The sequence below is a fragment of the Plecotus auritus genome (assembly GCF_963455305.1).
Source record: "Plecotus auritus genome assembly, chromosome: 4".
NCBI lineage: Eukaryota > Metazoa > Chordata > Mammalia > Chiroptera > Vespertilionidae > Plecotus > Plecotus auritus.
This window is the reverse complement of record NC_137775.1, coordinates 120,651,540-120,665,160: the sequence shown is the minus strand read 5'-3', so window position 1 is coordinate 120,665,160 and position 13,621 is coordinate 120,651,540. Positions and strand designations below refer to the sequence as shown.

The window sequence follows — 13,621 nt, the reverse complement described above, 5'->3', positions numbered from 1 at the left end:
TATATATATATATATATATATATATATATATATATATATATATATATATTGATTTCAGAGAGGAAGGGAGAGGGAAAGAGAGATAGAAACATCAATGATGAGACACAATCATTGATCAGCTTCCTCATGCATTCCCCCCACTGGGGATCGAGCCCAAGACCTGGACATGTGTCCTGACTGGGAATTGAACCATGACCTCCTGGTTCATAGATCAATGCTCAACAACTGAGCCAGACCGGCTGTGCGACCCCTGCTTTAGATGGAATGAGTTATTGATTCCTTAGGCAGCTCCATTCTTGATTGATTCCAAAGCCCCTTCTGTCAGGTGGCACTGCCTATAGCTTCAGCTACACCATCGCTAGAGCTCTTTCTGAATTCTGGTGACCATCCCTTCCTCTGGCCTGGTTAAGGCCTATAGGCAGTTCTCATTGCTGCCAGGCACAGGGCGCAGCCCTGTCTTTTGTTGCCCTCCTTTATCCCTGTACACGCTATGCCCTTCATGTCTCCAGCTGGACTGTGCCATCTATTTCCTTCTGAGACCCCGACCTACCTAAGACATGCCACATGCATTGTATTGTGCTAGGAGCAGTAGGGATAAAAGGCAAGGCCAAATACATATACTTGCTTTTATTGAGGTTTTTATGATGACGACCGGTAAGGGATGGAGGTAAGATAAATACAAATGACTATTATATAGGGAAGACTGCAGTAAGAACAAGAGAGACAGACACATAAGACAGAAGGGAGATATCATAGCTGGTTGAAATACTCAGGGAAGGCTTCATGGATGAAGTGGTGTTTGAACTGCACCCTAAAGGATGAGACATTTTTGTAGATGAGAATTACAGGTAGGTGGACAACACAGAAAAATAAATGATAATCACCAGTTTCTTTATATAGACACTTGGCAGAACACTTTGGACATCATTTCATTTTATCCTCACAATGACCCCATGAAGCAACATTGTGTGAAGGACTTTCGGCCGCGTTCTAGGGTTACCGAGAAGCCCAGAGGTTTTTTGCTCAGGCCAATGAGATGGTCAGAGTTGTGTGCTTAAGAGAATACAGTCCAGGTAGTGTACAAAGGGGTTTGAATGCGGGTGATAGTAGAGGGATTTGAGAGGACAGGTTAAGGTTGACAGGCCAGAGGAAGAACTAAAGCGAACTTGGGGTTTCAGGTCTGGCGAGGTGCTGATTAGGAAGTTGGCGATATCAAGGTCTGAGCTGGGAAACAGAGCAAGAAGAGAAGGCTTAAGGGGTCATCAGGAAGATCACTTTGGATATGAGAAGTAAAGATACAGAGGGAAATTCCTACTTCCAGAGAAGATTCTAATCTACTCGGCAATTAGAGGCGTGAGAGGAGTAGAGGAGTTTATAAGAATATATTGACATGAGAGTTTGATAGTTTAACACCTCTGTGGCAGGTATGAGAAAAGTGTGAATGTTGGAGAAAGTTATAAAAACAGGAGGGAAGAGTACCTTCTGGCCATTGACTCCTTAGCAGGGCCACGGATGGGCTTCAGATGCTCCTCAGCCTCTAGTGCTGAGGCCAGTGTTTATGAAATGCATTTCCCCCAGTTCCTCTGGGGCCACTTAGGACTTGTAAAGAACATTGGGCTTTGTCAGATACGCATGATTCATAAGAATCATTGGACATGGATATACTAATTTTTTTCAGTGTCAGTTTGCTGGGCTCAAAAACTGTTCTACGAACTGTTATCTGCCTTCAGAGGCTTGCTATGGGGCTGTGAACATGCTTTGAAAAAAAAGTATATTGCTAAACAAACGCAATGGACCATGAGCTCACAACTTTTTCCGGGAAATACACGCATCTATGTAGCGTGTGTGGCCCAGGCTATTTTCGTCCTTCCCTGTCTCTGCCTGTCCTCTGCTGCGGACAGTTATGAACTTGGTCAATAACTGTCCTGAGAGGACCTGATGGCCCAGCTAAGGACGCAGGTCAGCGATCTAAAAGGCTGAGGATTTTCGGGGAGGAGCGGGGGCGGGCATGACCCAGCACCTGGGAGCGCCGCCGATTGGCGGAGGAGAAGGTTGTTCCCTCAGGGTGGCCGCTGATTGGCTGCGGGGAGGGGGGGGAGGCATGACGTCCTCAGAAGTTGAGCAAACACCTCCTCCTCCCGGCTCGCATCCCAATTGTTGCTGGGACTTCGGGGCCTACCCTGCCGGGACCTGGAGCTTGGAGGCGGCGGGGACCGATCAGCGCCCGGGAGGACGAGGTGAGGAGGGGTGCGGCGGGCTCCGCCGACGGGATGCGCTGGGAGGTCGCCGGCGGGACGAGGGTGCGGCCGGGAGCCCAGGCGGAGCTCTGCGTCCGGCTCCTGCGCCGCCCGCCACCCGCAGACTCCCGGCTCGCCGCTGCGCGCAGGGGCTGGGAGAGTGAGGACTAAGGTTTAAGCCCGGCAAGGGGGGCAGCTGGCGCAGCTCCGAACTTGCTGAACTGGAAGGGGGAGGGATGCAATTCAGATTTCTTTTTTGGCGGCGGAAGCGGGTGGGGCTGCCGAGGAGTAGAGGATTGGTGTTGAAGCCGAGGGGCGAACTCTCTGTGGATCCTAGGACTGAGTGCTTATTTAGATTGGCTGGCTGCGGGGGGTGGTTGATGGAGATTGTGGGGGGCAACCCCCACCCCCGCCATCTTTCTGTGCACTTGTTTTCCAGTTCTGGCCTGCTTAGCCCAACTCTGATCACAAACTTCTCACCCTGTCCATCTCGGGCTGGCTTTGACATGGACCCCCCCATTCCCCCCCCCCCCCCGACACCTGCAGGGTCTGTGTGGGCCAGTGAGGAGCTCGCCCGGCGAGTGAGTGCGGGTAGAAGCTGTTGGTTTGCCTGCCCTGCTTGATCGAAGAGGACTCCAATGTCCTCACAACTTCCAGAAGAGATGTGCTTTTCAGGCACCGATTTTAGGGGAGTGGAAGTGGGGTGGGGGCTGGAGAGAGGGAAGGAGAGCGAGTTCAGTAACTTGAACAGCGATGAACATGTTTTGATATTGTGGGTCATCAGGTATCGGAATGTGGAGAAGATGTAGCTGTGATTATGCAGGTGTCGCTAGCTGTACACAAGCCGCTGACCCGGGCAGTGGCTTTCACACTTTATTTAAAAAAGAAATCACTCATAGCGCTTTGTGTGGACGTGTTATTGTCTATGTGTGTATGTATTTTGATTTTGCCACTTGCACTACCTTTCCCGCCTTTTCCCCATAAAGACTAGTGAACCCAGGGCTTCCTGACCTGGTGATGTACACTAGTGGCTTTTCTGCAAAGTGAGTTAGGAGGACAGAGGTTTAAACCAACGTTCCTAAGTCACTCTCCCACTCTCCAGAAATTCGTATTTGTTATTAGTCTCATTTGTTATTGGTGGCAGCATCATCAAGCACTTTAATTTGAATTATTTACAATTGAAAAATTTTCCCCTAACGGACTTTAAACCTTTAAGCCTTAACCAAACTTGGCGTGGGAGTTTGGAAGTGGTCTTTCGAGTGTAGGTAGTGTCCATTTAACAAAAAGTTTTCATTTTTGCAAATATTCTTTAGTGTTTTTTTATAGAAATAAAACTATAAATAGTGGCAAATTTCCTTGGTGAGGCCACAACAACAAATTCCTGAAATTCATGGAATCACAGAAACACTGTGCATTTTGAATGGGAAATAACCAACAACATTATCACCATGTTAATATCAGATGAAATCATTTAAGATGCATTCCTATTTCAGGGATGCTAAAATGTGAAAAAATAAAAAGTCTTAAATTTGATGAAATGCATCATCAAAATGGTAAGTTATTTATCTTGAATGCCCATGCCTAAAGGGTGATGTTGAAAAGAGGGCTTCCTGGGCTCCATTTTTGGATGTAAGACTGGGAGGGAGTCAACATGAAGCTATTGTGAAGGCCTTACAACAAGCATGTCAAACTCAAAGGCTCACACGGGCCAAATAAACAAGGTTTAAGTTTATGTGGGCCGCAAAAAACAAAGTTTCAATTTTCATAGAAACGTAGGTTTATTTCGATAGACATGCTGAATACAAAGGGCTGAAATAAATGAGTCATTGTTAACATAAAATAATAGAACATTTTAATAAAAATTAATATTTTTTCTTGAATATGAACTTACCAGACACTGAATAACTGCACCAATTAATAAGCGTAACACAAATAAACCTATTTTTCTTGTTCTCCGAAAGCAAAATATTTCCTGTTGCCCACACCAAACAAGTCAGTCCAAGAGTAATGACGTGGCCGTGGGCTGCTAAAACATTTGCTGCTGGTGTTAGTGGAGGGAAATGGTGCGCCTGTGTGTAGGACTCGTAAGGGAAATGAAAGCAACACGATTATAGTAATCAGTCATTAGCAAACGTTGTAGTTCGTTATTAATAATTATGTATAACAGGATATTGTAAAAATTAAGTTACAAAATTTTTATTAAAACGTTTCTTACATACCGTTATATTGGCTGGGCCACAAAAATATTTGTTGTGGGCCGCCTGGGGCGAGTTTGACATGCTTGCCTACAAGGTCTGAGTAAGAGGAGAGGAAGGTAGTGTCTTCTGCTGGTGGTGTCGCTGTGCTCATCTTTGAGGAGCGGGCAGGCTGAGACTTCGTTTGTTAACATTTACGGAGTGTTTACAGCATGCAAGGCAGTGCTCAGCACTTCATATGTATTAGTTCAAATAAACGTCACAGCAGACCTGACTCAATGTTGCAGATAAAATATAGACAGATTGTTAGGCACCGAGGTCACAGAGTAAGTGGAGGCCAGTTGCCCAGGCCATCTGTGGAGGCAGGGAGTTGGTGTACCTTTGAGGTGTGCCCTTCCTGTTGCAAGCTCTGGGCTCCCGATGACTGCAGTTAGTTAATGCAGGTAACAGGAGAATGTCTGCCTCCCATAGTCTTTTTTGTGTTTTTGCTTCCTTGTTTAGTATACTTTAGCTGGGTCTCCCTGAGTCAGAGTGTCTATTTATGTTCTAAAATTCTAATGATTTTATAATCCACAGTGCTTGGGCACTAGTCCTTAATAGACTATGAGAGCTGAAAAGGACTTTTGTACTACAATCTAGTCTGGAAGAGGAAACTGAGGTCAAGAGAAGGAACCCACAACTAGTTATTAGTTTCAGCTCCCAGGTGTGTATTTTCCTACCATATTATATTGCATTTCATAACATTTATTGGTCTATAAGACCTTTTTTGTTATTGTTGAATGTTGTGGCTGGGAGTGGAGGTGGGGAGGGGAATATGAGTCCCTATTTGGTGTGTCTATTTTGTTTTTTTCTGCAGCATAGGTCTTTATGATGTTCACTTAAACTTGGTCATTGATTCATTAATTTTTTTTTTCTTAAAACATTTGAGTTCTCCTATGCACCAGTAACAAAAGATGAATAAAACACTGTTTATTCCCTCAGAGCATTTACAGTTTAGCAAAGAGACAGACAAATACGCAGAGAGACATTTTGGATGAGTCTCCAATTCAGAACAAACTTTGCATTCCATCTCAGTGAAACAAAATCTGTGGGCTAGAGACCAGGAGAATCTTGGGTCTCATATCCTTGGATAACTATGCCTAGTTCATGGGCTTGAAAATTTATGAGTATTCTTAGACCAGGTTAGTTAATATTAATAGAGTCCACCCACCCAAGTCTACTTTTTTTTTGTTTTTAAATTTCTGGCCGACTATAAGGAGTTTAATGTGGAAGCATTAAAGGATGTACCGTGCAACAGGAAGTACAGGTATGGAGGAAGGACGGTGTTACTGCATGCCCAAGCCTAGTTCTAGCAAGCCTTGGGGTTGGAAGGTATTTGAATAAGTTCTAGGCCATCATCAGGTGTTCTGTTAATTTGTAACTTTTTTGGACCTCTCCAGGATTATTATGGTCTGAATACCAAATACTGTGTAGTGTGGGCCAAGGCGCATGGTCATGGAGCTGCCTTCCCTTAGCTACAGTACCAGGGCTTCCTGGGAAACCATGGTTTTTAAAAGACACTTGTGGTTTTTGAGTGACTTGGAAGGGTAGGTATAAAACATTTTCATTTCTCATCCATTTCCTTATTTTGTTCAACTCAAGGCTACTCCATTCGTTAGTCTCTCAATATTTAATCAAGATGTGTGTCTGATTGGTACAACAAATAATTGGCATTGAGAAATCTCTCCATGTGATTTAGTTTTAGTTTGAGTTATTGAATTATAGTCTAGAGCAGGGGTGGGCAAACTTTTTGACTCAAAGGCCACAATGGGTTCTTAAACTGGACCGGAGGGCCGGAACAAAAGCATGGATGGAGTGTTTGTGTGAACTAATATAAATTCAAAGTAAAGGAGCGGAGGGGAGAGCAAGAGAACCAGATAGAACAGCCGGATCCGGCCCGCGGGCCGTAGTTTGCCCACGGCTGGTCTAGAGGCATTATTTTAAAACTCTAAAACATAAGGACAAAGAGCACATCTCTGACTACTGGGGCTAGAGATGGGAGATTTGGACTTAATTTGTTAATTAGGAATTTGTAATCCTTTATACATGTCCCACTGGAAACAACAGAAATTAGGAGGCCATTTTTGTACTTAAGTTCTTGTATTTAGCTCACAAATTGTCCTGGTTTAGGTGGGTGGTTTGTGAATTTAAAAAGATTCCTGGTTAGGTTGATGCTATGAAAAGGACTGAAGAGACTTCAAGGATTTTTTTAATGCTAGATGAAAGAATAAAAAGTTCTATGTAGACCTCAGCTCTATTAAACTACCTACCACGCTTACTCATGAAAATCAGCACAAATCAAATACAATGTTATATGGCATAAGTACTACTAAACAGTAGCAGACAGATGTAACTTAACCAGTTAACTGCCACGATATTTTGAATTTAATTAAAAAAGGTCCGCTGCTTGCGTCTATAGACACTTATGGCGTACAGATGGTTAATCCAGTGACATTTAAAAGTTATGCCTACCAGAACAGTACAGTTTTTATTGTGATTCACCCATAGATACTTGGAAAATGATTTTTATAAACCACAGAAAATTCCTGATTTTTATGGGGCTCACTACCTTCAGGGTCATTCTGACTCTAATATTCAGTTAGAATCTAATTGATACTTCACCATCAGATTTTTAAAATTTTTTAGAAATTCATTTGAGAGAGAGAGAGAAAGGTGGGGGTAGAGAGAGATGAAAAACATCAATGAGCTGCGTCCCACATGTGCCCTGACCGGGAATCGAACCTGCCACCTTTTAGTGTACAGGACGATGCTCCAACCAGCTGAGCCACATCAGATTTTAATGGGGGCCATTTAGTTAAATGAAATTGTCCCACGCTGCTCCTGTTGGATCCCATGAAAATGAGCAGAAATAGGATTTCTGCTTCTTTAGAAGTACCTAACATCATGCTATGCACACCTTAGGGATTCACTAGATTTTTTTGAATTAAAGAAAGAAATCAAAACACCTCTTCTATAATCAATGGGAAAAATCTAACGCCATCAAGAAAATTTTGGGCTTTTATTATATTGTTATTTAAATATCCAAATGATCAGGTACTACCATATTAACATATGTAATTGTACAAAGACCAATCTGCTCATCATTTGAAAGGACCTTCCCAAATACGTATCAGTTCCTCTGCTTATGAACGTGGCTTTTCCTCAGATAGAATCTTTTATAAATACCAGTACACCTCACAAAATTTTCTTTGTTTCCTTCATGTGATTTGGGGTGATGATATACTTAATCACCATAGTTTATATCATGGTCACTGAAAGAGAATTGTGGGATATGTATGGAGTGCCACGCTCTATCTATGTATTTCTATTTTTTTTCAAAGGTGGAGATTTATTGAAGAACAAGTGCAGACTCCCATGTGGGGAGGGGGATAGAGTCCCACAGAATGAACTCCCACATGGGGAGTGAGAAAGGGTCCCCTCTATTTCTATTTTAATTACCATTTTCCTTTTCGTTTCTCTCGAAAAGAATAGAAAATACCAAGAACATTTAAGCATGTTCTCCTTATTCCCCTGATTCTCATGTGTACATTGCAAAGATCGATAATTTGTAAGTTGAAAGAAATTCTTAAATCTTCCCCCCACTAAGAGATGGAAAGAGAGGTACTGTGATATCACATACTCTATCCTATTGCTAGAGCCCATCCACTGATTGGCCCCCTGTCTCTGTGCAGGTCTGAGCATTTAGTTCATAGGGTACTTCCACGACTTTCAGATATTTCAAATTCCCGATCAATTCTAGGGCAGTAAAATGTGTACCTTAGTGCTCTTCTTGTTTTACAAAAACATGGGATAGAATCTTTTAAATTTCATTTTTATGCTGTTGAAACATTAGCCCTTCCTGTGTTGAAGGGAAGACTTGGGCAATTGTCAGGGGAAGGGCCTTGTTCCCCTCCCCTGACCGGGTGACACTTCTCTTTCCCCCACTAGTCCTCTTCTCTTGCTCCTTATTCTCCCCAGATCTTCCTTTTTCTTCTCCTCTTGCTCTTCCACATCCTCTTTGCTCATGCTACAGGCTGTTTTCAGCACCTGTCACCGTGAAGTGACCTGGCCAGCGCCCGTGGTAAGCCAGTGGCCTTCCTGCTTTGTCTCACTGGAGGCATTGCCAGAAATATACATGTTGTTTATTTCCTGATCTCCTCGGAAAAACACACAAATTCCAGGATAGGACACCCAGAACAGCCAACCTGGGCATTTCCATGAAATACCAGACACCTGCCGTGCCTCACCTAAAAGCATTGGAGAAATCTTCACTGTTAGATAGTTCAGGATAACCTTACAGTGAAATGAATGGTGGGCCCGGAAAGTTCTAGGCTGAGACCAAGTTTCCGTTAGTAATGCAATAATACCAGCATTCATGTTTTCCTAAGCTCCCAGAGAACTGGACTTTATCTTGGCAGGGACGCAGGAAGGGTTTTTGGTGGCAGGTGGGAAAGGGGTGGATAGAGGCAGCCCATGCTTGGGGCAGAATTGATCATTCACTAAAACTGTTAAAGCCGATGCCATATGGACCTGATCGATTTCTGAAACAAGCTGGCAGCAGAAACAACCTGTGTCAGATCTACATGGTGTGGATCTGTAGGCTTCAGCAAAGAAGAGAAAATCCCGAGTGTTAAATAGTAACAGAAATCCTGCTTCTGCTTCAAAGCGTCAGTTCTAAGACTCCAGGTCAGTTTCTTCACCTGTAAAACGGGGTAACAATATTATCTACTTAATAAGACTGTTTGCAAGGAGAAAATAAAATAATATCTGTAAGGTGCTCAGCCTGGTGCTTGGCATATTATGTTGAGTCAGTGATAACCATTGTTAACATTTGTTTGAAAATGTTAACAATGGTTAACATGTGATTTGAGACTTGCCTACAAAAAGGGGAAGTGAAAGCAGCTTCCCAAATAAACTGCAGAGGCTCCACCGCTGCTGCTTTCTGTTCCTGTCCCCCATGGAAAGCCTGCCTTTGCCAACGTCTCTGTCTTATGACATACGTGTGTCTGTGTCTCTCCTACCACATCGTGCTCCTCCACCCCAGACGGAGGAGGAGGGAGGAGGAAGAGGGATGGTCTCCGAGGGAGGGGCGGCTATGGTTATGAATCAGGTTGAGGGGAGAGAGAGGCTATATTATCTAAAAGTGTTCCCTCATGTTAACACCAAGAATTGCTGCAAAGAACAGAGGATGTGGCATCCCTCCACCTCCTATGGAATATGAAATACAGCTCCTGCTGGGAGGATGGGGCCATTTCTGGGCTTACCTGTGTGTTCAAAAGAATTGCATGTCTTTGGAGTGGGTTTTATTGGAGAACATAGGGATTCAGGTTTCATGGGGTGCTGCCATTTTTTCCTCTGTCTTGGGAGACAATAACTGCTATGTGCTTTGGCTTGAGTTTGGCCTCAATGTTGTCTCTTTTAAAAACAAAAGTATGTTAAAGAAACCACAATTTAGAGAGGGTACACAGCAGTCTCTTCCTGAGATGCTGATCATCGATGTGGGCGCTAACCATCTGCGTGCTCACTTGCTGTGTGCACCCTTTCTGTCCATGCCCTCTCCTTCCCAAAGCCTTCTTAGAGGAGCTCCTTGCTGGTCCCTGTGCTCTTGTGGTCTGTGGTGCTGTGAGTTGCCTTCTCGGGTGGCAAGTATTTGTATGCCCCCAGGTTTGGATAAACATTCCCCATCTGTGTGGTGGGTCTGATTTAGAGGTTGCAGTCTGATGTAACAGTAATGTATTATGGACCAATTTGGCTAAATGCTAGTAGTAATTGGTAGAACATTTCTGGGAGGTGTGAAATCATGTAGTCCATATATATATATATATATATATATATATATATATATATATATATTGATTTCAGAAAGAAAGGGAGAGGCAGAGAGATAGAAACATCAGTGATGAGAATCATTGATCGGCTGCCTCCTGCCTGCCCCTTGCTGGGGAATCAAGCCCGCATGTGCTCTGGACCAGAATCGAACCTGGGACCTTTCAGTCCGCAGGCCGATGCTCTATCCACTGAGCCAAACCTGTTAGGCCCATAGTCCCTATATTTTGATGCCAACCTTAAACATAAGAATCTAAACATTAGCATCCAAATGATCCAGCAAATTATCATCTGAAATGACATTTGACTACCAACTGTATTTAGCTATTTGAAGAGGGATAGGATACTGTTTGATAATTATGCTCTAAAACTTTATGTAAAATTTATAGTGAGCCTCTTGTAAACATTACAGGATTGAATCAATGAGTGGAATTTTGCAGTCTGGAATAACAGTTAGAAAGCTGGTTGAGACAGGCCCAGGTTTAATATGAAAGGAGGGTTGTTCTGGAAAGGAAACCCAGGGAAAGGGAACAGCATGTTTAGAGCAACAAAAGGGCCAGTGAGGGTGAGGCTGGGAGTCCCAGGTGGAGGTGGGGGTTGTGTTCAGGGCTCTGCTTCTTAAAACTCTTAACACGTGCAGTGGACGAACATGTGTGTTTGTTTTGTTTTCTTAAATTTCCAACCTGCCCAGGACCAATACTTTTATACAATTCAGTAACAGTGAATTACTAGAAAAGTGATCATGTGATACAAAGGTGTCTAAGTGCTAACTTTCTATTTCTGTGCATATCTCATCACCGACCAGTGAAAGTGAAAAGCAGTTCACTGGGAAACAGGCGGCTCAACACTGAGCAGCACTTGCTAGAAAATGGTCAGAGATGAAACTTGAAACATGTTGGAGCCAAGAATCTTTGTACATGATTAAAGAATTCCAAACTCCATGCTCTCAAAATTGACATACTTTATCTTCCTATATTTGCACTGCAGGTTAACTTGCTTAAAACTTTTGTGCTGAATAGTTGTTTGATAAAAACATATATTTAAAAATCGACTTCAGCTTCCCAGATATGGGTTAGTGTCCCATAAGTTGCTCTGTACTTTTTTTTTAATCCTCACCCAAGGATATGTTTTTTATTGATTTTGAGAAACAGAGAGAGCAAGATGTGAGAGAGAAACATCAGTTGGTTGCCTCCTGTACACACCTGGATGTGGGATGGAACCTGCAACTTAGGTATGTGCCCTGATGGGGGATCAAACCTGAAACCTTTTGGTGCTCGGACGACCTTCCAACCAACTGAGCCACCTGGCCAGGGCGCTCTGTACTTTTTTTATTTTTGGAAAGAAATAACGTCGTTTGTGGCAACTTGCATTTGTCTGGGTGAAGGAACACTATACCGTCCAGGTTTCCCCTCCTGTTTGCTCTATCCTGTATCTGCTACCATCTGAGCGGGTTGGCTTTTACAGCAGATTTCTTAGGAGACCAGAACTGACCCGTGAGCCCGCCTGCCTCTTGTGGTCCCGCGCTCTTATGATGTCTTTGCAGTCACCAGGCTTCAAGATGCTGCGCACATGTAGCCCCAGACTGTGCCGGCTGGGGCTCAGCCTCCGCAGGGGGCTTCACCACAAGCCTGTGATGGCCCTGCGGCGGGAGGATGTGAACGCCTGGGAGAGGAGGGCGCCGCTGGCTCCCCGGCACATCAAAGGGATCACCAACCTGGGATACAAGGTCTTAATCCAGCCCTCCAATCGGCGAGCCATTCACGATGAGGTAAATATTGCCAATGTTTTAAATCTGTGAGAGTAAAATGACCCTGTCAATGGAAATGAGGGAGCACCTGAGTGAAAGAAAATGAGGCTTGTGTCACTTGAACAACCACATGGCAATATTTCTTTACTTTGGTTATCGTGAGATGGCTAGTTAGAATCCTTACCTGAGTCCAGAATTCAACCAATAAATATGCTTTTCATTCCATTTCATGCTTTCTCCAGCTGAGGGGTAAAGGGATTGCTTTAATTTTTAAAACATTTTTGACCTTTCTATTTTTTCAAGGTTTTAAAAATGTTTTAATTGAATTTATTGGGGTGAAATTGGTTAATGAAATTATATAGGTCTCAGGTGTACAGTTCTGCATTTCATCATCTGTATGTTGTATTGTCTGTTCACCGACCAAAGGCAAGTCTCCCTTTGTCACCATTTATCGCCCCTTTACTCTCTTCTGCCTCCCCCACCAACCCCCCCTTTTCCTTCTCGTAATTACCATACTGTTGTCTATGAATTTTGGTTTTGTTTAATCCCTTCACCTTTTTCACCCAGCCTGCCAACCCACTCCTTTCTGACAGCTGTCAGTCTGTTCTCTGTATCTATTCTCTGAGTCTGTTTCTATTTTGTCAGTTTATTTTGTTCATTAGATTCCACATATAAGTGAAATCATGTGGTATTTGTCTTTCTTTGACTGGCTTATTCACTTAGCATAATATTCTCCAGCTCCATCCATGCTGTCCCAAAAGGTAAGATTTCCTTCTTTTTTACAGCCTAGTAGTGTTCCATTGTGTAAATGTACCACAACTTTTTTATCCACTCATCTACTGATGGGCACTTGGGCTGCTTCCAAATCACGCCATTGGTGATATCTTGATAAGAATTGCATTGAATTTGTAGATTGCATTGGGTAGTATGGAAATTTTAATGATGTTAATTCTTCCAATCTGTACACAAAGTATATGCTTCCACTTATTTGTATCTTCTTCAGTGTCTTATAACTTTCTGAATACAGGTCTTTTACCTCCTTGATTAAATTTATTCCAAGATGAGGGATTGCTTTTAGAAGGAGATGATATCCTCCTATCACTCTGTCCTTCATGGTGGACCCTTGTTCTGGCACCGGGGGACAAGGCCAATGAGATACTACTATCTTTTGACTTTAAGACTTGCCTATAGGAAATGCTTCATTGAGTAGTAGACTTTGTTCATGAGAATTTGCCTTGCCAGCCATAGTGTGATGCTCTTTACATTCATCATTCTCTTCACAATAATCTTGTGATATAGGTTTGACTTTTATTTTCATTTTAAAGATAGGCATATGCTTTTTTCCCCTGAAATATTTGAGAGTATGTGGCACACATGTTGACACTTTACTACTAAATGCTCAGTATGCATTTCAGTATCATTTTCCTGCAAAGTCATCATATCATTTTCACACCTAAGAAATTAATTATTCCATAGTATTATCTCATATAGTTCATTTCAAATCCTCCATTGTCCCAAATGTCTTTTATTTCAACTGAGGCATAAAGTTTCTTTCATTTATTGCTACGTCTCTTTAG

The 13,621-nt window shown here is 43.0% G+C and overlaps 1 protein-coding gene across 6 annotated transcripts in view; it reads left to right on the top strand.

The window, feature by feature from the left end:
* Positions 1-2,118: 2,118 nt before the first annotated feature.
* The window catches only part of AASS (aminoadipate-semialdehyde synthase), a 75,204-nt gene continuing 63,701 nt past the window's right edge, over positions 2,119-13,621 (top strand). For 4 of the 6 annotated variants that reach the window (XM_080663173.1, XM_080663171.1, XM_080663172.1 and 1 more), the window contains exons 1-2: positions 2,119-2,237; positions 11,841-12,065. In XM_080663173.1, coding sequence (XP_080519299.1) covers positions 11,856-12,065 — 210 coding nt within the window. In that variant the 5' untranslated portion in view covers positions 2,119-2,237; positions 11,841-11,855. Of the gene's footprint in view, positions 2,238-11,761; positions 12,066-13,621 lie in introns of all 6 variants that reach the window. The other 2 variants (XM_080663170.1, XM_080663168.1) reach the window with 2 other exon arrangements.